General features: G+C 38.4%; 1 protein-coding gene across 1 annotated transcript in view; it reads right to left on the bottom strand.

Moving 5' to 3' along the window:
• Positions 1–12,140: 12,140 nt before the first annotated feature.
• Positions 12,141–22,749, bottom strand: part of shoc2 (SHOC2 leucine rich repeat scaffold protein) — a 100,731-nt gene continuing 90,122 nt past the window's right edge. Inside the window, exons 6-9 of the mRNA XM_028795838.2 lie at positions 20,094–20,216; positions 19,108–19,245; positions 18,567–18,684; positions 12,141–18,046 (exon numbers count right to left, since the gene is read on the bottom strand). Of these exons, the coding sequence (XP_028651671.1) occupies positions 17,838–18,046; positions 18,567–18,684; positions 19,108–19,245; positions 20,094–20,216 (588 nt within the window). The 3' untranslated portion in view covers positions 12,141–17,837. The remainder of the gene's footprint in view (positions 18,047–18,566; positions 18,685–19,107; positions 19,246–20,093; positions 20,217–22,749) is intronic.

Below are 22,749 nucleotides of genomic sequence, written 5' to 3' on the forward strand. Positions count from 1 at the left end.
CCGAAAGTTGTTCTCCATGGCCTCCCCAAACTCCTCCCACGCCCGAGTTTTTGCCTCAGCAACCACCAAAGCCGCATTCCGCTTGGCCTGCCGGTACCTATCAGCTGCCTCCAGAGTCCCACAGGACAAAAGGGACCGGCAGGACTCCTTCTTCAGCTTGACAGCATCCCTCACCGCCGGTGTCCACCAACGGGTTCGGGGATTGCCGCCACGACAGGCACCGATCACCTTACGGCCGCAGCTCCAGTCAGCTACCTCAACAATAGAGGCACAGAACATGGCCCATTCGGACTCAATGTCCCCCACCTTCCTCGGGATGTGGTCAAAGTTCTGCCGGAGGTGGGAGTTGAAGCTGCTTCTGACAGGGGGCTCTGCCAGATGTTCCCAGCAGACCCTCACAATATGTTTGGGCCTACCAGGCCTGACCGGCATCATCCCCCACCATCGAAGCCAACTCACCACCAGGTGGTGATCAGTTGACAGCTCCGCCCCTCTCTTCACCCGAGTGTCCAAGACATGTGGCCGCAAGTCTGACGACACGACCACAAAGTCGATCATCGAACTCAGGCCTAGGGTGTCCTGGTGCCAAGTGCACATATGGACACCCCTATGCTTGAGCATGGTGTTCGTTATGGACAATCTGTGATGACCACAGAAGTCCAATAACAAAACACCACTCTGGTTCAGATCGGGGGGGCCATTCCTCCCAATCACACCCTTCCAGGTCTCACTGTCATTGCCCACGTGGGCATTGAAGTCTCCCAGCAGTACTAGGGAGTCCCCAGAAGGTATGCCCACTAGCACCCCCTCCAGGGACTCCAAAAAGGGTGGATACTCCAGACTGCTGTTCGGTGCATACGCACAAACAACAGTTAGGACCCGTTCCCCCCCCCACCCGAAGGCGGAGGGAGGCTACCCTCTCGTCTACTGGGGTGAACCCCAACGAATAGGCTCCAAGTCTGGGGGCAATAAGTATGCCCACACCTGCACGGCGCCTCTCACCGGGGGCAGTTCTAGAGTGGTAGAGAGTCCAGCCCCTCTCAAGGAGATTGGTTCCAGAGTCCACGCTTTATGTCGAGGTGAGCCCGACTATATCTAGCTGGAACTTCTCGACCTCACGCACAAGCTCAGGCTGCTTCCCCTTCATAGAGGTGACATTCCATGTCCCAAGAGCCAGCTTCTGTAGCCGAGTATTGGACCGCCAAGGTCCCCACCTTCGGCCACCACCCAACTCACACTGCACCCAACCTCCTTGGCCCCTCTTACAGGGGAAGGGGGACCCACATTGCCTCTTTGGGCTGTGCCCAGCCGAGCCCCATGGGTGCAAGCCCAGCCACCAGGCGCTCGCCATCGAGGGGGGGGCCCCAATGACTCATGTCCAGGCAAGGGAAAACACCGTCCAAAGTTTTTATTCGTCATGGTAGGTTTTCTGAACCGCTCTTTGTCTCGTTTCTGTTATACTTCAGCCACAGTTCCGCCACACCAGGAAGTGCTGCCGGAAAAGAATCCGGGCGCACCTGGAGTAATCCTGGGTACCTATGAAGCACTTCCACCACACCAGGAATTGCTGCAGGAAAATCATCCAGGTGCATTATAAACGGGGCCGCCTCACTCCATTCGAGGAGCCGGATTCGGGAGGTGGAGGACAGCGCTTGCAAGGAGAGGAGTGGAGACGGCAGAAGAGCAGAGAAAAAGAAGAGAGAGAGAAAAGGAAAGGACTGTGAGCAGTTGTAGTGATTTGTGTGGTGCTGTGAAGCTTTAAAAGAAGAACAAATTAAAAGTGTGTGCTTTCAGGACTTGTGAGTCGGTATCTGTCTGTGCCAGGGCTGGTTTTCACGCTGTGTAAATTGGAATTACCTTTGGAGTGTCCGAAATCCTATGGGTTTTGGATATTATTTTATTAAGAGGTTTAAAAAGTTATATGCAAACATTTGCACTGTTGTTCAGACAAACTCATTAATATCTTGCTGTTTTCTTATTAATAGAGGTTCAAGGCAGGGATGCCCACTGTCTCCCCTGCTTTTTGCTCTGACACTTGAACCACTGGCCTTTGCAATCCACAATTCAAAATGTTGGGCTGGAGTCTATTTCTTTAATTAATTAATTAAATTAATTTGCTCCTTGATTAAGATATTATTGTTAACATCAAAATTATGTTCAGGTTCTCATCTCTTTGTACTGTAGTTTACATGCAATAAATTTACCGCAAAAAATGTAAATGTTGTTTGCTTATAATCAATCATCTCGTGCATGAACATAAAGCTAAGCACTATTTTTTAATTTTATTTTAATATTTGCAGTCATTAACTAAAAACAGAAGATGGATGTTGTCAGTTCTGAAGACTGTTACTTTCAGCTGTGATCAGCACATTAATGTGACTTAGGGCAATTTGTCGTGGCACCTAAAATATTTTATTTTTTTTAAATGCTGTGCATGCATTATCAGCGTCCTGTGTGCACTTATAAATGCATAGAGCACAAAGGAATCACTACACAGTTCCTTTAAGGAGTTTTCTGTCATGCACACATGGCCAGTGTAGGTGAAGGTCAATGTCCTATGCATTTTCGGGTGTGTTGTGGGACGGAGGTACTTTTGCAAACAATTTTAAAACAGTGAGGATGTAGTTTGTTTTCTTTTAAAATTCTATTTTTAAATGAAATCCTAGTGGGACATGGCCAAAGACTGCTGGTACATTTTCTTTTCACCTAATGTTAAGAAGTTTGTCTCGCAGGATTACAGCTCTTATGTAAGAGTACATCATTACGCCTCATTGTGAAAATGTGTTTAACCATGCTGAATTTCCAAAAGAAAGCATTTGCCTTGTTTATTTTCATCTAGACCATTTTCTGAGAAATAGATGGGGCAAAAATTGGCATATAGTATAGTGCCATCTGGTACAATGAGGAATTTATAGTGGATTTTTCATGATGTGCTATACAGGCCCCAACACAGTAAGCCAGTCCCAAACCGTAACACTTCCACCTCCATTCTTTACAGATGGTATCAGGGTCTTCTGGTAAAATACCAAGTTTGAGTTATTTGGCAACAGTAATAGAAGACATGTTTGTTGAAAACCAGTGTTTGCCTTGTCTGTCCAAAGCACACTGTTCCAAATGTCCTGGGGCCTCATGCATAACGCCGTGTGTAGAATTCGCACTAACACATGACGTAAGCACAAAAGTGGAAATGCGCTTACGCACAAAAAAATCCAGATGCATAAATCTCTGCAAATGCCAACTTCCACGTTCTTCCGCTCCGTAAATCCCAGTCAGCATGAAACTAACGCACGTGCACGCGCCTTCTGTCCCGCCCCAGCTCCTCCCAGAATTACGCCTCTTTGAATATGCAAATCAATATAAATAGCTTTTAAGTTCAGTCTTCTGTGAAAAGGCAATGGCAGAAGCAAGAGGGGAAAATAGAAGAATTTCAGCGAATACCAAGTGGAGGTGAAGAAAAACGTACTATTTGTTGGTTTAAACAGTGATAGAAACAACAAAAGGAAGCTGATCAAGTGACATAGCATGTCGGAGAAACTCGAAAGCTCAAGTTCACAAAGTCGCACAGTGCCCGAAATAAAAAAAAGTTGTCAGATATCAAAGTCGCCGTGAAAAGGCGAGTCGTAGCCCACCGGCCGAGTGTCATATGAAAACTTATTAGGGTACAGAGAAAAAAAAAAAAAAAAATAGGGACAGTGTGAAAAAATGCACGAATGTCAACTTTAATCTCGAAATTTCCACTTTAATCATGTAGTTTATTTTGTCACTAAAGTAGAACATCATAAACTTCATCTTAAAATAGTTTAATTTACTAGTTTCTCAATCCCATTGTAACTAAAGTAGCATGTTAAACGCTTTTCTTTTGTATTTGATCTTCTATGTGCTCTGTGTGTGTGAATCACTACGTGCTTCTTAAACCGGCTTTCTCTTCCTCCGACAGGACACAGAATCCATTACATTCATGATATTACAGCTCTCTGAATAATTAAAATACTGAGATGTATACTTGATATCATTTTCATGATATAGGAGTTAAAGCATGTTATTAAACATGGGAACACGGTGGCGCAGTGCTTGTTCATGTCTCACGTAAGATGCTTGCTGCGCCATGCGCGACCTTCGATGAAATAATTTATTGCAGCAGTACAATCTCTTTCAAACGTACTAACCTCCAATTCCTGTCCTTACTTTTCTTTCTCCAAATACCCAATCGCCACACAATCAGCTCTGTATTAGACGTTAAGCCATCTGTAAGCTTAGAACGCCGATTCTTCAAAACTTTTAAGGAACATCGAAATATCTTCGTAGTACATGTTTAATTATTCTATCCATCTATCCTTCCAGTGTCGAGTCAGCACCAGCATGAAAACAGCGCGACGCAGAAACAATCCGTGAACTAGCTAGCGCTTTGGCACCATGTAGTTCAAGTTTTATTTGTATAACATATTTTGCTGCATTTCATCTTAAAAATATCGTCATCATATGTAAATACGCGCTTTGGTGCAGGTTGTGCAATATTAAAACTGTATCGCAAGTTTACAGTAAGGTAATTGTACTTATAAGTACAAACAGTTCTACAAGGATCACTTGATGGACTGATTGAGTGCCTTTAGAGTTCTTGGGATGAAACTGTTTCTGAACTGCAAGGTCCATACAGGAAAGGATCTGAAGTGTTTGTCATATGAGAGCAGTTCAGTGCTGGATTAATCAATAGGCACATGTAGCATATGCTACGGCCCCGCAATTTCGGGGGCCCCCAAATGGTGGACCCAATATTTAATGAAAAAGTGTAGCATTGAAAAACTGGTCTTTAAAAATATTATCTTTACGTTTTTAAACTGTAAATTTCTTACACAACAAAACTTTAGGGGCCCAACACATAAAATTCACATAAATATTATAAGATTCTTATTATAATCGAGAGTAAAATAATTATTTAGTCCGGTTTGAACTGTTCAGAATCTAACCTTCAGATGATGCAGACCAAAAGGGCCCCCAAATTGGAAATGTGCTACGGGCCCCCAAAGCTCTTAATCCGGCCATGGAGCAGTTGAAATATACAGCATGGCTGAGGCAGTGTGTGCTTCATGCTGTTTACTGATAATTCTCTTTCTGATCAGCTGTTGTACAGCTGTGATTCATACTCAGATACAGCGGGATAAATACTCTGAGTGGTGCAGTGAGAGTAATATGGAAAAAGATGATCTGCTGTGGCAACACCTAACGGAAGCAGCTGAAAGAAGAAGAAGGTGCAGTGAGAGTAACAACGCCTAAGCAGTTATGGTATTTAGAATAGTTTGACTATTCTGTGGACCATTATATTGTTACAGGTTAATTACAATCAGATGCCTTAAATAAACAATATGCAGTTAATTTCAGTCAGGGATGTGGATCAAAAAAGGGTAACCACACAGGAACAGTAACACTGCTTTGACGCTGGGTGCCGCCAGTCTGCAAAACCGAGCAGAAAAACTTGCGTACGACAGGGTATGAGGTACTGTGGAAATGTGCGTCACGCCAAGTTTAGGTTTTAAACATCGCGATTTGAATGTGGAAACATTCTTGCACAACATTTTTGTGTGTACGCACCGTTTATACATGAGGCCCCTGGTCTTTGCTTAAGTGTTCTTGGGCAAACTTTAGTCTTGCCCTGATGCTTTTTCTGGACAAAAAAGGTTTCCACCTGGCACACCTCCCATGTAGATCTAACTGTACTGTACTCCTACACTTTGACATCAACAGTGGCAGGACCAACCTGCATCTCCCATGATGAAATTCTGGGCTTTGTAGTCTTTTTTTTTAGCATTTTGCGCTCTGTTCTTGGGCTGAACCTGTTGGGGTGGCATGGCCTAGCCAAGCTTGCTGACATATTGTATGTTTGAAATCCACTCCACTCGACTAGTAAATGATCGTCTGGAAAGTGGAATAGTTGTTGATTTACAATTGTTATGAGTCTGGAAATGGATTTAAAAAGACATCCTAGGCATCTACAACTTTCTTTCCAAAGATCTCAAAGCATCCTTTCGAGTTGGGTGTGGTGATAACATTTCAACCAACAAGCAGCAAACCAATTAAATTAAATATCAGAGACTTAAGACAGACTCCCTCCTCCAAGATCTTCTCCAATGGTGTTCTAATAGTTTGCACATGATCTGATGCTCACAATTTTAATTTTCAGCATTTGATGCAATGATAAATGTAGTAGTGAACATTCTTTTTATATCTGCACAATTTGCATTTACTTATTTAAATTATAGGATTGTAAAATGTATGTTATACCTAGATCACATTTCATTTAGAGATGTTGCTAAAGTGAAGATTAATTCTTGATATGCCCACCCATGTTTAAAAAAGAAAAAGCATTTCATGAGGTGTACTTACTGTTTCACATAAGTGAATAGGCTTTTGGACTAGTTACAAAATAAAACTGACACGATAAAGTTGGGTTTATTACACTGTAGTTTAACACATACTATAACATGTGCATTAAGTGTTGGACTAAAACAGACAGCCAACCCAACATCTTTAGGTATTATAGGATTGGTAAGATAACAAAAGACAAAACTCTTTGATGGGGGGCGTGCAAACACCTCAAGCTAACATTTATCAAAAAAAACAACAAAAAAAAAAAATCAAAAAAGCAGCACCGTAGCACAACATGAGCATTGCCCTACTTTAGATTTAAAGCTGATGCAAAAAGCCAGTCATTCCTCACTCAGCTGCACTGCATAAGAAGGCTAATTTTGAGAGAAATGTTTACCTGCACCACAAAAAACAGAGGGGAAGATTAGAAAAAGTGAAACTGTGATGGAAACAAAAAACTGTGCCAAGAAAGATATTAAAGCCCAGATATTCCAAAGTCTGGGAGTATTTCTCATGCAAGACATGCCAAATAGTAAACTAGAACTTGCTTTCCACAACGAAGATGCACAACCAACTGAAACATAAGCATTAAGCATCTGGGAGCCACCATATCTATTACTCTGAATACATTTTAGCTACCCATGCCTGATCAGAACATTAACAGTTTGAAACTACCTTCGGACAAGGTATTTATTGAAGAGATTGAGTAGTATGATGTGAAGAGATCTTCTTTTTCCTTTGGCTGCTCCCATTTGGGGTTGCCACAGTGGATCATCATCTTCCATATCTTTCTGTCCTCTGCATCTTTCTCTGTTACACCCATCACCTGCATGATCTCTCTCACCACATCCATAAACCTTCTCTTAGGCCTTCCTCTTTTCCTCTTCCCTGGCAGCTCTATCCTTAGCATTCTTCTCCCAATATACTCAGCATCTCTCCTCTGCACATGTCCAAACCAACGCAATCTCGCCTCTCTGACTTTGTCAACCAACTGTCCAACTTGAGCTGACCCTCTAATGTACTCATTTCTAATCCTATCCATCCTCGTCACACCCAGTGCAAATCTTAGCATCTTTAACACTGCCACCTCCAGCTCGGTTTCCTGCTTTCTGGTCAGTGCCACCGTCTCCAACCCATATAACATAGCCAGTCTCACTACCATCCTGTAGACCTTCCCTTTCACTCTTGCTGATACCCGTCTGTCACAAATTACTCGACACGCTTCTCCACCCATTCCATCCTGCCTGCACTCTTTCACAATCTCCATTACTCTGTACTGTTGATGAGTATTTAAACTCATCCACCTTCGCCAACCCTACTCCCTGCATCCTCACCATTCCACTGACCTCCCTCTCATTTACACACATGTATTCTGTCTTGTTCCTACTGACCTTAACAAATAAGGAAGGGCTCAGAGCTGATCCCTGATGTAATCCCACCTCCACGTTGAATGCATCCGTCGCTCCTACAGCAGACCTCACCACTGTCACACTTCCCTCGTACATATCCTGTACAACTCTTACGTACTTCTCTGCCACTCCCGACTTCATCATAGAATACCACAGCTCCTCTCGAGGCACCCTGTCATATGCTTTCTCCAGGTCCACAAAGACGCAATGCAACTCCTTCTGGCCTTCTCTAAACTTCTCCATCAACATCCTCAGAGCAAACATTGCATCTGTGGTGCTCTTTCATGGCATGAAACCATACTGCTGCACACTAATCATCACCTCACTTCTTAACCTAGCTTCCACTACTCTTTCCCATAACTTCATGCTGTGTCTCATCAATTTTATTCCCCTGTAGTTACTGCAGTCCTGCACATCCCCCTTATTCTTAAATATCGGCACCAGTACACTTCTTCTCCACTCCTCAGGCATCCTCTCACTTTCCAAGATTCCATTAAACAATCTGGTTAAAAACTCCACTGCCATCTTGCCTAAACACCGCCATGTTTCCACAGGTATGTCATCTGGACCAACAGCTTTTCCATTCTTCATCTTCTCCATAGCTGTCCTTACTTTCTCCTTGCTAATCCGTTGCACTTCCTGATTCACTATCTCCACATCATCCAACCTCTTCTCTCTCTCGTTCTCTTCATTCATCAGCCCCTTAAAGTACTCTTTCCATCTGCTCAACACTCTCCTTGCTTGTGAGTACGTTTCCATTTTTATCCTTTAATACTCTAACCTGCTGCACATCTTTCCCAGCTCAGTCCCTCAGTCTAGCCAATCGGTACAGGTCCTTTTCTCCATCCTTAGTGTCCAACCTCTCATACAACAACTCCTCATACGCCTTTTCTTTAGCCTTCGCCACCTCTCTTCACCTTGCGCCTTATCTCCTTGTACTCTTGTCTACTTTCTGCATCTCTGACTATCCCATTTCTTCTTTGCCATCCTCTTCCTCTGTATACTCTCCTGTATTTCCGCATTCCACCACCAGGTTTCCTTTTCCTCCTTCCTCTTTCCAGATGTCACGCCAAGCACCCTTCTTGCAGTCACCCTCACTATATCAGCTGTAGTTTCCCAGCTGTCTGGTAACTCTTCACTGCCACCCAGTGCCTGTCTCACCTCCTCCCTAAACTCAACCTTGCAGTCTTCCTTTTTCAACTTCCACCATTTGATCCTTGGCTCTGCCCTCACTCTCTTCCTGATCTCCAAAGTTATCCTATGGACCACCATCCTATGCTGCTTAACTACACTTTCCCCTGCCACCACTTTGCAGTCTTCATTCTCCTTCAGATCAGCTCTTCTGCATAGGATGTAATCTACCTGTGTGCATCTTCCTCCACTCTTGTACGTAACCCTACGTTCCTCCCTCTTCTTAAAATATGTATTCACCACAGCCATGTCCATCCTTTTGGCAAAATCTACTATCCTCTGACCACCTTCATTCCTCTCTTTGACACCATACCTACCCATCACCTCCTCATTTCCACTGTTCCCTTCACCAACATGCCCACTGAAATCCGCTCCAATCACCACTTTGTCTCTTGGGTACATTGTTCATCACTTCATCCAACTCACTCCAAAAATCATCTCTCTCACCCACTGCACACCCAACTTGCGGTGCATATGCACTAACATTCATCATCACACCTTCAGTTTCCAGCTACATAATCATTACTCTGCCCGATACTCTTCACCTCCCAAACACTCTTGACATACTGTTCCTTCAGAATAACTCCTACCCCATTTCTCCTCCCATCCACACGATAGAACAATTTGAATCCACCTCTAATCCACCTGGCCTTACTCCCCTTCCATTTAGTTCCTTGCATGCACAATATATCAGCCTTCCTTCTCTCCTTCATATCTGCTAACTCTCTCCCCTTACCAGTCATATTGCCAACATTCAAAGTTCCTACCCTCAGTTCCACTCTTTACTTCCCTCCTCTCCTCCTGCCTCTGGACACGTCTCCCCTCTTCTTCTTCTCCTTCAGCCTTCTTGATCTTCATGATGTGAAGAGATACAGTAACAAAATGTCGACAATTAATGCGTGCAAGCTGAGCCCCTCCTATTTGGGTATTGGGGATGTTGTGGCTTGGCTGTTCAAGCTAGAGGAGTTCTCCCTAGGACACTCATACTAGGAGCAAGTGTTTAAAGCCAGCTCACACAAACTGCTGGTCGTTATTTAGAACATTAAGCGAACACAGCTGAAACTCTTATCTGGTAACAGTGGAACCAATCCTGGCTAGTAACACAATACAAGGGCACAGCATTAGGCAAGCATTAAATCAGATGGTTTCAGGCTGGCATAAGGCTTAAGAGCCACTGTGCTAAAGCAGTAGGATTAGGTGTAGCTGCAGATGTATGCAGGTAGACTTGTGTGTGTAAAGATAGTGCACAAGAGCCCTGCCAATAGTATAAGTGAATCATAATAAGCAGACAGAGTGATGGCATTTAGAATGTCAGATGCAAGTAGGGTCAGAATTGTGGGTGGAGCAAATTTTTACCAGTCTGGTGAAAATGGTAATGCATTAGAAAGCAACCTGAAACTAAATCAGTAATCTCCTGTACTTCTGTTTTTTTCCCCCACTTAAAATTATGTATTTGTTCACAATTTTCTTTGTCACTTAAATGTAGGAGGCGGCACTCTTCAGGGTTGAAACATGTGAGACGTGGCAGAGTATAAAGGTGAAAATGGCTCCAACCCTGTATTGGCTGAAAGCATGTTGGGAGGTTTGGGAGAAACGGAACAGAGAGCGTCTGTTTACAATGCAGACCACTCCTAAAGGCTAGTCATAAGTCATGCACTGCAAGACCATCAGATCAGCAAAGTGCTAGGAGCTATACACTGTCTCAGAGAAGAAGTGAGTTGGCACCCAGCAAGCTTAAGATTAAGCATTTCAAGATGCAGGTACTGAGTGGAATGGCACCTATCATACAATCATTCATTCATTAACTGGAACATAAGTGGCCACTGACTGCAACCCTTTCACAGTCCCAGCAGTAACAGTGAGGAAAAACAGTACCTGGACCTCAAAAGTAATCAGTGGTACCTGCTTGGTGAAACCGTCTCAGGCACTCCAGCCCTCTGAATGTGCCAGTGTCCGTACTTTCCCTCCCCTACACAGAACAAGAAAACATACTACTAAAAGATTTATTTAATATTTTGTTTTACTTATGTTTTTGATAGAACAAAACATTAGAAGAATACTTACAATTTGTACATTATTTAGTAGAGCCAATTTCCAAAACCAAAAAAAAAATAAATCCAGCACCTTTTAATAACAGAAGCTGTGCCTTAAAAAAAATGTGCAAAACATTGCAAACTACACATTATAAAACAGTCAACCAGTAAAAGCTGTTTTTTTTGTACAAATGGTTGATATATATTAAAAAAATGAACAAAAGCACACTTTACAACAATCAGGAAAAAAAAACATTTTAAAAGAAAAAGCTATTTGATTTCAAGGAGGCAACAGTTTGATATGTAACAAATCATCATTCACTTTGCATTACTGTTAAGTAAAGCAAACACTGCTGCACAATACAATAACATTACTAGTAATTCTTGCTAATAACTTGAAATTATATTTACACATTAATCCAGAACATTTCACCTTTCAAATTAAGTACTTTTCAAAGTGGCAACTGGGCAAGCGCTCCAGCTTGACATTATCTTGGTAGCAAAATGTCATGACCAATTTTAAAAATTTGAATCGTTAACAGTACGTGCTAGCAAATGGTCTTAAAGTATTGTTTATACAATTTTGTGCATCAGTGAATGCCCATCCATAAATCAAAATAATGTGTATGATAAACAACTCGCTTTTTTAAACCGTGAGTGTACACTTTTAAATGTGTGTTCATTTTTGAAAGTGTTTATGTCAGGTGTTTCCGTTTCAATTTGAAAATCCAGGGTTACAAAAATCATACACAGATGGGAAATTTGAAAATTCATTAACAAACCTGCTGTTCATAAACATTTTTAAATGGTGTATATATGCATACTTAACCAGGTGCTATGCTGCATTTTAAGGTTTATGAATTATAGCAGAAACCTTAAAATGCTTATACCAAGTACAAAACGGGGCAAGGAAAACAAACAGTATATGCTTATTTAAGACATCCATCATACATAACTTAAAAAAAACAAAAAAGGGAAATTCAGAACACATCATTACAATTACTCATAGTACTGGCAATACAGCACACCTCCCTTGGATGTATAATTTTGTTCAAATAATACTGCAAGGACTAACCCCAAACCAGGCTAAGCTTGACAAATCATGGTCAACATAAACAGACAAAATAAAATGCACATTTGTAGCTACATTCCTATTTTTTTTTAACCAAAGTCCTTTTTATTGTTAAGCTCCTCCAAAAAAAATCCTCATTTTAATTTTGATTGCTGATTGCACCATTAATACAAGCAAATTACTGTACAAGGCTAAAGACAAGTTTTGGGTTTGTAACTGACATCAAGAGAACATTACATACTTTTGTGCATTCACTTCAATCATTTTGTTTATTAGGCCAGAAAAACTGACCAGTGAAACATTTACAGCATAATCTTTAGCCGAATTCTTACACTACCTTGGTTGCTGTTGACAAAGCAGCTTTTATGTTGCTACCAAAAGAAAGCAGCAGAACATTTTTCCTTACCAGCAGGTGTACTGTCAAACTTTTTCACATATGACTGAAGGCAGTGAGCCAGTACAAAAAAGTTAACTAGAAAAGTACAAAGCTCAATTTGGAATTGTAAGAAAAAAGCAAATAATCACAAATCATCATAAATACAATCACATATAGTAGATCACTATTTTTGAAGGGGGGGGGGGGGCATGGAGGAGAGATGCAATGTCAAGTTGATCTTTGAGAATTTTCAAGATTTTTCAAGATTCGATTAAAACAATATTAATAAATCTAATATTTTAAAATCACTCATCTTGACAATTAAAAAATTGTTTTACTTCACACAGTAAAATAAATGTCCACTGTTAACTGTGTTAGATTTTTCTCAGAAAGAAGCAATAATTTTAATACAGTGCTCCTCAGTTATGCTGTGGTGGTGTCATTTAGGCAGTTCTCATTCACATTTTTATTCTTACACAAAATTCATTTAAAAATGCTTTAGATCATTGGCTCTCAACCTGTGGTATGGCTACCACCGGTGGTACATGAAGAATTACTGGATGGTATGCAAAGCAGCATTTATAATAATAATAATAATAATAAAAAAACAAAAAAACCTGCAAGTGACAACTGAACAAGGGCAGAAAAAGAGCCATATTGTGCAAGAGTTAGCCCCAACTGCACTTACAATTCAAGAAGCAGTTACAGGGTTTGAATTTCAGTGTGGAATTGCTGGTATTCTGTTTATTACAATATAAAATGTGGTGGTACTTCAGAAGATATGTATTCCTATATATATATATATATATTTTAATAGTATATGTTTCAGGTTATAAAAGCAGCAAGGTCCCGCTACACTTTCAAAGTAAAAAAGGACTTGCCTCTTTTATATTATTGTACAACATAGAATGAGCAATAAAAATACACAATTTTCAGGATATTTTCTTTAGAGTAGGATGTTGACAGCAATCAACTTGTCTGTTAAAGGAGTTGAGCAAGTGGAAAGATTATTCACTTTTTAATACAGTGCCATACACATCTGTGATAAAATAAGAAGCCTCACATTTATGCTTTGATTGTTCTAAATATAGTTATTTTTGTCTATCTAACCATGCAATTTCTGACCAATGTATCAAGTTCAGGGAAAAGGAATTAAAACCTGGATAGGGCGCTAACTTACGACACTAAAAATTAATTTAGTCTTGAAATTTACATATTGGCCAAACATTCCTTGATGTTTTGAAGTACAAGGCAACTCTTTCCAATCATGCAACATTCAATGTGTTAATGGAAATGCATAATTTTATTTCGTTGTATTTGTTACAATGACAATAAAGATATTTTGATTCTGATAATATCAGGGATGCACAATTAGTCAAACTACAGAACTAGCATACTTAATTACTGAAAATAAATCAGTGAACACTAAAATCTCATCATTCAATGTTTTTTTTGAAACCAAAGACATATGTTATTTGAAGGACTAACTTCTACAGTTACCGTCTAATTCTAATCTAATTCAATGACTAATTCTGCATTTACACAAAGGCATAATAAACAGCCAAGTCTAATCACTTACGTGAGGTAACTTGAAAAGAACACAACAGGCTGTTTTATGGGAACTCTGAAATTATAATCTTAATTTTAAAAGTTTAATTTCACAAATGTAGCCTTAAAGTTAGGATAAATGTAAACAATGAGAAAGATTAGGAAAACAAAAGTAAATGATCTGTAGAATTTGAATTCATTTGGACTTTTGAATTTGATACAACTCTTCTGTTAAGTGTTATTAAACTAAAGTCCATACACTGATGCAATCTCACGGAGGAAAACCCAACAAAGTAAATTTTTGACAAACCTGATGTGAAAACTTTTTATAAAAGCAGCTTTAAAAGGTATGTGCAAATTAAAATATTCTGAAATTTACCAAATTCATATGGCAGTGACATTTTAGTAACAACTTTAGTTAGTGTTTAATTTTTTAATAACCAAGTAATTGAGCATGTGCACATGGTAAGCTAAATCAAACAGACCATAATGAAGTAATTGTTTATAAACCTCTCACTGAAATCTATAACACCAACAAAAGGCCCAAATTTGCGGTCACTAGAAATTCAAGCTCTGAACTGTATATTTCTGGTAAATTAAAAAGAATTGGAATTTCAAGCTTTGCAATCTTTATTACATACCAAATCACAATATTGTTCATACATTTGAAAAGGTTAGGTGTGTAGAAGAAAAACTTCTATAAAAGACACGCACAAAAACTATCTATAATACCAAATTAAAATCCCCAAATGCAATATTTTGGGCAGATAAAGAAAAAGGGCCTTGAAGTTTTACCTAGTAACAGTTGGTAATTTAAGACCACAAAAATGTGGTGGTACTTCAGAAGATATATATTCCTACTTTCCAAGATATATAACTTAACTACTTAAGATTCATTAATGAATGCTACTTATTAATTCCCAGAACCCATTTATCCTTGGTAGGATCAGAACTAACTGCCTTTCCTAGAGGGCAGAAGCTGTTTGGGGTAATGGGACTGACCCTCCATCACGTCACTGCATTCAGTGTATACTCAAGACTTTTCAAAATTTCAGCTGTAGCACATGTCCAAATAATTAAATTTAACATACAGTATTAGGATGTTGATTCTCGAGAAGAGATCAGTGTATCAAGTTTAAGTTTGTACGGTCCAGTGCAAAACCACATCCGACTGATGACTATAAAGCAATAACATGTGAAAGTCAGAAAGCAATCCCCAACAAACACATGCAAATCCCATGCTCATTAAGGCACACTAAGTCATCTAAGTTAAAAGAATATCTAAGATTGTGAAGCAAAGCGGAGATAACTATAAAGTAAGTTAAAACAATGTAATTGTGCAGAAACTTCCAAGAGTTAAAAGAATGACTGCATCTATGGGCAAAATTGTTTATTTAAAAAAAATGCATAAGGAATATTTTACATTGATGTGTACACTACAAACATGTCCAAAAAGAAGAAAGTAGAATTTCATTTGGCTACTGCTTTTCACTATTTTGCTAACTGTTCAGTATTTCAACTTGAGCGCAGCAGTTTTGTAGGTAAAAGTACTAAATCAAGATGCTGACTCTGAGTAAATTACTTTTATATGGTACATATGTGGATGGCACAGTTACTAGCACTGGTGACCCATAGCTTTAATTCATGGATTTCTCTTGTTCCTCCTATGTTTGTATGGATTTTCACCAGGTCTATCAGTTTACTCTAATTTCCTCTAACCTGCAAATTAAATTTAGCAACTTGAAACGTTCAGTTTGAGCGTGTGAAAGTATGCATCAAAAATAAAGCATGAATATCATGCGATGGAACTTGAAAGTCAAGTTTTCTTTCAAAGAATCAACTTAGAATTAAATATAATTAGATTAATAATCAATTTGAGATAACACAATCTGCATTTCTGATGCTGGCAAGTTTTGTTATTTTATTCTTAAATACAGCCTTTTATAGCATAAAAAATTCAAAAATATTAAGTCTTACATCTTTTACTGGTCATTGCTAAATTAACATTGGCTGCATTACTGCCCAAATCCAGACTAAACAGACAGTCTGCGACTAGGATCCTTAACAGATTTGTAAAGTGGACCATACCAGATTTTGAAAATATTCACTTGATTGATTTTCATAGAATAAAACTGTGAAGGAGTACATACGGGTTTCCAATGTGAAAAAGGTTAAACCGTTCAAGTGAATGGAAGATATAACTGTGGACCACTGTATATGTGGACATTCCCATACCACACAATAAAACAATCTTTATGTGTAGAGAATCAAAAGTTTAAAATGATATTTTATAATCAAAGTTCAGAAAGATAACATTCATTATATACTACAATCTAAACTGCACCTCAAAGGATTTTAGTTTGAGTTCAATTTAACAGCAATTAAACACAATAAATAAACCTGATATTGAAAAAAGTTTATATCAGATCAACTATGGAGATAACATATGGCAGGATAAATGATGATAATGTTTAACCAGCTATGACTTAATGGCATTTGCCACTGTAATGAAAAAGTGCATAAAATAAAGCAGCATAACACCACAGTGCTTAGTTAGCATGCCCAATACATCCATATTTTCAGATCTGGTAAGGCATATGTTTTTTTTTTATGTATATTACATAAACACAGAAAAATAGATGTTAAATACTCCAATATCTATTCAGCCAGAGGTGAGGTGGACAGGCAGAGATGACTTGCTAGAAATGAAAATCAACACTATAAATTGTCATAAGAATATGACTTGAAAGATACCTTGTTCTTGGCAGATAGTCACCTTACACAGAAGAAAAATACAATTTTATTTGGCATATATGAAAATCTTGTGAAGGTGTGGGGGTAAAAAACAAGCTTTAAGCCACCTGCTGAAGTATATGCAATTAATGGTAATTTGAAGAAAATTCACTAAAAAAAAAAAAAAAAAGACAACTTAACAAATGTCCCCAAATATTTCAATTAGGGCTCCGTCCTCTACATGAACTGGGGATAGACAAACAGTCTTAGCTTTTATACCGAAAACGAAAACAGTAAGAGCCTCGTTCACACTGTTTAGACTACTCTCAGTGTACCTAATATCAGTTTACATTTAACATGGGCATTTCTTACAAAAGATTCAGACATGTGACAAGATTAAAATATTTTCCAGCAGAATAAAAATTGAACATTTTTTTTTTTTTTTTTTTTTAAACAATATGAAATGGGTATTCTACTGGTCACATTTATACAGTATATGATGCACAAAAACCTTGAAAAACATCAAACGAGTTTGTTATTATATCAACTGTGAGAGTATGTTTACAGGCTCAGCTTTTGGTTAACTTGGTAATCTTTAACTGTGAAAACAATGATTTGAAGAACTCTACAGTTGATATGCACATTGGGTTCACTTTTGGTTTCTGTGTCCTTTAAACAACAAAATATGACAATACTGAAATCCTACACATGAAAAACAAAGTCCAAAGGGTACAGATTTAAAAAGCATTTTTTCCTGTCAAATTATACCATACTCATTCAAATACAATTGATGTGTATACTTCCTGAACTTAGAAATGGCAATATTGATTTCCTTAATTAACTGCATATGTTGGCAATTTACTTAATTGAGAAAATGTCACTCACAAGTTGCATAATTTACATCCATCAGATTCAGAAAAAATAAAGCCTAGACAAGCAATTACACCTGTTTTCTCTTTTATACATGATTAAAAAACAAAACTAAATGGCTATGATTCCTCTATTAGCAGAAAACACAATGCAATCTTAGTAAAATTGCCTTTTCGGGTATATTTTTTTTGACAATAATGCATTTTCGTACAGTGTACACAGTGTATGACACAGAGGATTGAGATTCAGACCATGGCACGGTAAGGACCTTGCATCTTTAAAAACTGAATGATAAATGAAGGACCGCCAGCAACAATCTGAGGTGGCAAGTGACTGAGAGGACAGTTCTCAATGCTCATGATTGAAAGTTTGCTGCAAAGTGCTAGCTCAAAAGGAAGGCTGTGAAGATTTGGATTATCATTCAAATACAGCTCCTCTAGATTTTCCAGTGTACCTGTCACATGACAATAAAAGAGAAAAAGCTTAATGTTCCATTTATAAACAAACCATACTTAGTCATTTCACACTTGGTAAAATCTAAAGGAAAATACTCAAATATCTCAGCATGTATTAGACAGCAAAACATGTCAATGACAAAGTAGTTAATGGTGAAATACTTATTCATTCTGTAATGTTTGGTAGTGTAACAAATAAAATACAATTAAAAGCAAACATCCAGAAAAAAATTTACCTACAGTAATTCTGCAACTAACTATAATAGTACTATAGTACAGTGTAGTTGCTTCAAAAGAATTTAACACCTTTAAGCATCACATTCCACATCACAAAACAAAATGTTGAATACATAGGTTTAAAAAAAGATAAATTACAACTTAAACGACTATCTCTTCACATTACAGCCAGTTAAGTGATAATTAAAAGCCATAACTGTCTACTGTAACTTAATATATACACTGTTTTAAGAGTAAAACAAACACTGCAAATAAGGCAATATATAACAAAATATTTCCTACCAATTTCCTCGGGCAGATGTTGTAGCAAGTTTTCTCCAAGGCCAAGGTGAGTGAGGTTTGTGAGATGACCGATTCCTCTCGGAAGAGTTGTCAACTGATTATTTGTAAGAACTAGTTTCTAAAATATTTAGAAATACACAAAATATAGATTACACTGCAAATAACTCTTCTATTTAGAGGTAAATGTGTAAAGTCAAACATTTAAACTTAAATGTAAATAAGCTTGGTATTTACACAAACAAGCTACAAAACATATTCAACAAAGACAAACATCCAAAAAGGTCATACTTGATATCTGATTTTACATTTTTGCATATTCTACAAAACTTAAACTAATACACCAAAAGTGGGAAAGAAAACTTGGATGTTAGTAAAAAAAAAAAAAAAAACAGTAACAAGGAAGGGCAAGATTTTCATAGATCCCATTTTAAAAATTGAGAAATTTTACAATATAAAGCTGTCAAAGTCAAAGATACTATAAGATGTTCAATCCAAATTACAGTAATGTGACTGCACTTAAAAATGAGACTAGGCAACTCACCTGCAAATCCTTCAGATAAGCAATTTCATTGGGGAGAGATTCCAGCTTGTTTTCTTCTAAATCTAATTCTCGCAGCTTTCTTAGGTTGCCAATACCATGAGGAAGTTTACGAAGAAGATTGTTTGACAAGATAAGAACCTAAAAGAAAAAGCACTATTTTGAGCTTATAAAAGCAGGAAGGAAAAAAGTGGATGAAACAGAACAGATCTAGTGGGGTGAGGTAGGCTGGAGGTAGAAATAAATTTGATACACTAACTTACAGAAATAAGCAACAAGAAGCATAACAGTAATTTGACAATCACATTCACCTATACTCCAATACAATCTGTATTTATATAAATACTATATATCACTAATCCAATTGTGATAAAAAAACTACTGTATTGTCACAATGTACAGTCTAGCAAGTCACATTTTCACAAGCTAATGCCCTTTGTTTATGTAATAGTTACTGATGCTTCCCAAAGAATCCCCTATCACAACCTTTCAAATGTGTCTTAAGTAGGTTGCTGTCAGTCTTACTAGTTACATCAAGTTTTCACTGTGGTTTTACATCTTTTGACTATTTCTGGGCAAACTAACTATTTTTACTCTATGCAAGTAAACCTTTCTAGGTTTCATTTGGCCTCAAGTGTAGTTTCTATAAACTGTCCTGTAGGTAACTTTAACATGTTGGCTAATACTAAATGAATGATTTAGAATTGTTTGTTTAGAATAGCACACAATGGCAGTGAAGAAGCCTACTAAGACTCAGATGAAATTAATCCATTTTCATTGGGAATGGTATGTTCATTAAAAGGACAATTAGTTTTCATACATTCAAATCCAGTTTAAAGGAAACATGTGAACATTCTTAATTTTATTTGAATACATTATGTTTTGTTAGCATATTAACTCCAAAATTTAGCAAAAAACACTTTCATATGAATAATCCCATTTAATGGCTTCTCATATGATTAGTACATTTTTTATTCCTCAACTCTCACCTCAAGAGAGACAAGACCACATACATCCTCAGGAATCTTGGTCAACTGGTTTGTAGCCAAGTTGAGTTCGACCATACTTGTCCAAGTCCCAAAATCAAGAGGAAGAGAGGTAAGCTGATTGTCCTAGTAACCAACAAGGATAGAAAACAATGAAAATCTCCAAGTATCTATAAACTGAAATAAACATTTTAATTATTAAGTGGTGCAAATTGTTTCTACAATTTCATCTTACTGTTCAAGGTAGGAGTTTTTAAAATTCCTTTAAATTATGAACACACTTGATTCTTGTTCCCTCCTTAGGTTGTTGTACTTTCAAAAGCAAAACTTGTAATAGTGCATCTTTACAGATACAAATAAAACCCACACTTATTTAAGGACACATTTGGCTAATTCTCATGAAAAATTATAGAACAATTCAATAAATTATTCATTGTCTATTGGCACCATCCAAGAACTCTTGCCATTGCCATTTAAATACATCCTTTCCCAATATTTCTTTATAGGGTGATTCCACCAGGACCAAGAAATCAATGTGATTGCCTAGGACTTAATTTAGACTGTGTGGTACCTGGCGGGGGTTCATGCCCAGCCGGGATGCCCAGGAGGAGCGGAGGAGGGCTTGTGGGGCGCCCCGATGCCTTGGGAGCCCTGGACCTCAGTACTTCCGCTACACCCGGAGGACTTCCGGATACACCGACAGAGCTTCCACCACACAGGGGTATGGCTACGGAAGCCCTTAGGATACACCTGGAGTCCTTCCGGGGTGTATAAAAGGGGCCGCCTCCCTCCAGTCAGGGGCAAGAGTCGGGTGGAAGGAGGACGAAGCTTGGTGGAGAGGAGTGGAGGCGGACCAGAGACTGTAAAGGCATTGTGAGTGTGGCCAAGGACTTAAGGGGTGATTGGTGCTGAGGCACTGGGATTGTGCACTTCAAACTTGTAAATAATGTATAATAAACATGTGTTGGGTGAAACCATCGTGTCTACCTGTCTGTGTCCAGGCTGTTCCCCACAACTGCAATTTACACTTCTGAAGAAATAAAATCAAACAAAGAATATAACCACAGTAGGATACAATACCGTCTCCGTCTAAATAATATCTAAACACAAACAATCTGTTTGTGCAATGTGTGTTTAACATGTGAGACTGTTTCACATTTGGCAAAATCCAGACATTTGACACATTTTATTTTTCCTCAGATTCAAAGTGCTGCTAAGCCTTTGCGAAACATACCATAATACAGGATTCCTTTACATATGCACAATTAGCAATGTAACAAAGACATGTACATTAGATTGAACATTAAAGTACAGCACTCTAATTGGATTAACTACAAAGAGTTAGTAAATGTTTACAGGTATACAGAAACCCCAAAGGTTTTCAGTAGCCAAAATATTTGGTAAAGGTGGTGCCAAAATGCCTTTTGAGGATCTTAGACAATCTATGTTTGCGAAAATAATGTCAAATTTTAAGATTATATGCATCCTCCCTAAACTAGATTAAGGAAGTCCATATTCTTTGAAAAGTGACTTTGCATTCATTGCTTGTGAGTGTAAAAGTAAAAATCCCCCTCTCAGCTGTGTTGTAGAAACCTGACATGATTAGGATCACTGTTTTCTCTCAAAGTTGGTATAATGGGTGCAACAGCAGCATTCAAAAGGTTAGTTTAACAGAGGTAAATTACAGGGGAACACAATCTCAATTTGCACAAACAAAAAAAAACAACTTTCTTACAGAACTGTCAATAACGCAAATTAAATGCCTAATTTTTCAATGAGACAGGGAGAGGGCAGGTGATTTTCTTTCAAATGTTCAATGACACTGAATTAAAGTAATACCTATACTGGGAGAAAGTTCTCTGAGATTTGAAGGGCTGCAGAAAACTAGTTTTTGACCTTTTTATCCCCCAAATAGTTTCAGATTGTTCCCAGTCAAAAGCACCTTCAATCCAATCTGCTCTCACCCACAGAAATAAATATTTAGTTCCTGTCTCATCTACGTTTTAAAGAGTTATCATCTCAACTTCACTCCGTGACACCTTGTGCACTGGCACCTCTGCAGACACTCTGGTTCTGAGCATCATCAGTGGTGCAAAATTGGAGGTACAGAACCCAAAAAACATTCAAAATAAAAATATTTATTAAAGAGCCAGCAAGACAAAGAAAATATGCATGCAAGTGTATACACATACACAGCAATAAAATAACTGAATATGTACAGTACTTACATGGCTCAAAAATAAAAGTGATGGGGGGGGAAAAAAAAAAAAAACTTGGGCAACTCTTCTTCCTGCCAGCACACACACATTCACACGCCTCCAACTTCATGCAGCTTCTGGAAGTTGCTGTCATCCTTTTCTCCTCTCTGTTCAGGACTTCAATCTTTTTCTGATGGTTATCTCACCACCACTTACACAGCCAAATGGACGTCCTTCCCCAGTATGGGACAAAGTAACTATTAACATGAATGGCAGGCCTCCTCAACCCTGTCAAAACTGCCAACAAAGTTTCCACCTGTGACATGCCTCAATACCATCACCACAGCAGTTTGCCCCCAAAGTCTTCACACCTATCCTGCAGGTAAGTGCACTTTTTTTTTTTTTTTTTTATAACTAACCAATACAAAAATTAAAACCACTCAAGTTAGCTATAACATTGT

This window comes from Erpetoichthys calabaricus, chromosome 2 (assembly GCF_900747795.2).
Source record: "Erpetoichthys calabaricus chromosome 2, fErpCal1.3, whole genome shotgun sequence".
Classification (NCBI taxonomy): Eukaryota; Metazoa; Chordata; class Cladistia; order Polypteriformes; family Polypteridae; genus Erpetoichthys; species Erpetoichthys calabaricus.